The sequence below is a fragment of the Mesitornis unicolor genome, unplaced genomic scaffold (genome assembly GCF_000695765.1).
Source record: "Mesitornis unicolor isolate BGI_N332 unplaced genomic scaffold, ASM69576v1 scaffold50503, whole genome shotgun sequence".
In the NCBI taxonomy this organism is placed as follows: Eukaryota; Metazoa; Chordata; class Aves; order Mesitornithiformes; family Mesitornithidae; genus Mesitornis; species Mesitornis unicolor.
In genome coordinates, this window is record NW_010173576.1 from 5,332 (window position 1) to 9,276 (window position 3,945).

General features: G+C 39.2%; 1 protein-coding gene across 1 annotated transcript in view; it reads left to right on the plus strand.

Moving 5' to 3' along the window:
- Nucleotides 1-2,231, plus strand: part of LOC104537775 (leucine-rich repeat serine/threonine-protein kinase 2-like) — a gene marked incomplete at both ends in the record, with an annotated part of 7,078 nt that extends 4,847 nt beyond the window's left edge. The window contains 3 exons of the mRNA XM_010180764.1: nt 76-260; nt 1,110-1,262; nt 2,023-2,231. Coding sequence (XP_010179066.1) covers nt 76-260; nt 1,110-1,262; nt 2,023-2,231 — 547 coding nt within the window. The remainder of the gene's footprint in view (nt 1-75; nt 261-1,109; nt 1,263-2,022) is intronic.
- Between the last annotated feature and the right edge of the window lie 1,714 nt (nt 2,232-3,945).

The window sequence follows — 3,945 nt, forward strand, 5'->3', positions numbered from 1 at the left end:
TGACCTTTGTTTTAACAGTTTCTGACTGTCCGTGTACGCCTTGTTTCTAATGGAGAGTATATTTTTTTGTTGCAGTGTAAGGGTGCTACACCTCTGAAGATACTAACTATAGGAAATATTAGCACACCACTGATGTGCTTAAATGAATCCTCCTACTTATCTGAAAAAAATATAATCTGGGGAGGCTGTGGAACAAAGATCATTGCCTTGACTACTGATTTCTCTGTTCAAAAACTCATTGAAACAAAGACAAGTCAGCTGTAAGGTGTTTTTTTTATAAGTGATGTTACTTGGCTCTTTTGTTGTTTCCATTGAAGATTTCTGGCAGTACTTTGAAGTGATGTCTTATTTTAGAGCTTGTTCTTTGAGTTCTCTTGTTTCTGTTCCTTTCCTTCCATAATACAAGTGGAATACAATGTGATTTAAAATAAGATCAGTGAGGAGTGTTTAAAGTATTTATTGCTGCTCTTAAACAAGGGATGTGTATTTTTACTATATAAAGGATTTATGAAGTCAGTATCTCTTCAGAAACTGTATAAATGCAACTGATCTGTTTTTCTCCTCCAGTTGCATTTGTCCAGGCCCTGGTTACTTTCTTTAGAATTGTGCACACATACTTACCATAGTATTGGTCCTTACGTGTTTGGCAGTCTGATACATGTGCATATCTTTGTCCTGTATAGTTAAATCATGTATGATTGCCGACTTCTCATTATTTACAAATTAGAGACTGAAGATTTTGGAGTGTTTGATGTAATTCTTACATGGGCAGATCCTGCTCTGAAGTTAAGGGGAGTTTTTCCTGAGCAGGGAAAACAGTGTTTGATTTTACGCTAGTACAGATCATTATTCTGGGAAATTCATTTGCTTTAGAAAATAATGTATTAATATATAGCAAGAAACTAACATGTCAGTAAAATGCAGTTCAATGGCAAGATGCAAAATATGTCAGAGGAATAATTTGAGTTTTGTGGAGCAAAAACTGTATACAGTTTTGAAAATAAAGAATCATTCTGTAAGAGTTACAGGGAAGCTAACCCCACTCATAATAGTCACATTTTCTACTGGATATTTTTTGTGTATCTAACTGGAGTTCTTCTCTCTTCTAGGTTCTGTCATAATGCTTATAGTGATGCTAATATTATTTCAATAGCAATAGACAAATCCATCTACTTGGCAAAGAAAAACAGCCATTTTGTGGAAATCTGGGACAAGAAGACAGAAAAACTTTCAGAACTAATTGACTGTGCACATTTTCTGAAGTAAGTGTTTTAGTTCAGATTGACGGCCCGATGCATAGAAAGCTGAATATCAGAGTGCCTTCTCTAGCACAGTACCTCAACCTGCTGGAGGTAAGGGATTTGCCCAGTTCTTTGTGCAAATGTGGAAATCCTTTCCTCTCTTTTGGCCCAGAACTTCAGAATATCCCATGCAGAATCTCAGTTTTTTAAGACCCTTATTATATTTCACAATTTGTCTGTGATGTCAAAATTCATTTAACTCTGCTTAAGGAAGTAAGTCTTTTGCTGTCCTTCAGGTTCTAATGCTTTTGCATCCAGTTACTTCCTGCATCCCCTGAATAAGAATTTCTTCTCTCTCCAGTGCACAGATTCAGTAGGGGATCAGAGTTTTATTAACAGTGATGGTGATTTTCATTTGCATTTAAGTTGTAGCTCTCCCTTAATGTGCCACATCCATTTCATTTTCGTGGTGAGGTTATGAGCAGCTTTAGGTGTGCTGCTCCCACTTTGCAGTGACATTATTCTCCTGGAGACTGGGAGAGAGAACAGAGAAGTGCACCTGCCTCCTATTTAAAGGTCTTTCAGAGCAGACCTGGCAGGTCTTGGAAGTCCAGTAGTTTTCATCCAAGTTTGTTTCAAGTCAATCAACTGATTAGTGTAAGTTTTTTGCAGCTTCTCTTGATGAATAATTGTTGAAAAGGCTGGTACTGAAAGAGTCATTTTAGCAGTTGTGGAATAGCATGCCACGGGATTTTAATACAAATTCTCTCCATACTCGTAGGGGCAAAGTGGAAAAATTAAATAAGGAATCAAAACATAAACTGGCTTATTCTGGAAGAGTGAAGACAATCTGCCTGCAGAAAAATACTGCACTGTGGATAGGGACAGGAGGAGGACATATCTTGCTGCTTGATTTATCAACACGTCGTCCTGTACGAGTTATAGACAACTTCTGTGATTCTGTTAGAGTCATGATAACAGCTCAGCTAGGTAAGTAAAGCCATCAAATGATGAGTACTTTGAAACCAGTGCCAAGTTTAGGATTGCTGTCTCCTGCTTGGCATGGTGTTCCAGGAACAGATTAGCATTTTCTGTGTGTTGATCACTCATTCTGCTCCACTGCTGTCATCTTCATACACTTGGATGTTAGGTGAATCCTGGCAGGCTGTCATACCCGTGCCCACATAGAACAACAGCTCTTCCCAGGCTTGTGATCAGCACACGAACATGCCCGAGCTGCACTGCATCTTTGCGCCATGCCTCTGCAGAGCTCTCACCACCTTCTGTCAGACAGTCTCCGTCTTGATCTGTGTCTGCCTGTGTTCTTTCTCCATCTTAAGTTTTACGCTTCTGGCTTCTCTCTGTGGAGCTCATTAGGTTTTAATAATTCTTCCTTAATTGCTTATTGCCTAGTTTTCTTCTCCCATACTTATGGGAAGGGTTCTTTTAGGCTTGGGTCACAGGCAGATCACAGCAAAGCTGGGAAAGTGCTACACACTTGGACTCAGGGTGCAGACTTGTACATTTGTGCTGCCCCCGTCTCCAGGGCCAGTTGTTTGGAGCTGCTGCAGGTAGACAGTACTTGTGGGGTTTCAGTGGTAATTACAACCACACAGAGGTCTGTGGCTGAGTATGGGGCACTTCTTGGCTCTTGTAATTTCCTTCACTTTCCTGCATCTCTCCCAAAAGTAATACAGGCCATAATCACCTCAAGAGTTCAATGTGGTGGGTATACTCAAAATACACATTACTTCAAAAAGTACTCTGTGGCATAACATGTGGACTCCCATTGCCTTCCACTGTGTTTTGAAAACAGCTCTCGAGTTCTCTTGTCAGTGTGATCTAAAGTGTGTTTGCTGCCAAAAAAAGACTCTGAAACTGTTGTGGACTCAGAAACACAGCGTAGTCCCGCTAGCAAACTTCAGAGTTGCAGGCTGTGGATGTTTTCTTGTTACCATTACAAACCTAATTAGGGAAGTGTTTTTCCCTTTCTGGCACCAGAAGGATCCATAGACTACAGTTAGCTCACAGTGCAGACAGGGTTGTGTGAGTCAAAAAACTCTGTCTTCCTCTGACTTGCCTTTGCCTGAGACAGCGACTTTGTAGAGTCTGTTCGGTACCAGACTGCTACAGAGTACCAGTTCACTGGCACAGTACTTTCAGTCCTTGCGGTCCTGATAGCTACAATATTAGTACTAGAAAGGGATGTTTTCTTTTTAGTGTCTTGTAAATAATAGCTACTAAGAAAGCAACATTTCGGTCTCACTTAATACTGTCATTGATAGGGAAAGTATATTGTATAGAAGAATACAATGTGATTTAAAAGCCGTACGTCTCATTCTTTGTTTCTAGTCACCTCAACATTTTTAATCAAAATTTTGTGTATAGGAGGGTTAATACTTCAGGAGAGAGAGTTAAGTTGCATTTTCACAAATCTCATGAATGGCAAGTAAGAAGGATACGTGATTTGACATTTTCCTTTTGATCATTTTTTCCCAGCGATTATTTATAAGAGTTGGGTTTTTTTCCTGAATTCAAAGACTTTGTTTTTACTGAGTTTTTCACAGCATCAATGAAAATGGCACTGAGGCTGCTGAGCAGTTCATCAATAGTAACACATTACTTGTGTGGAATGAGAGAAGATAGAGGAGTTTTTTTATTAAATAGTTTCATTTATGTTTTACATATATATATATATCTATAT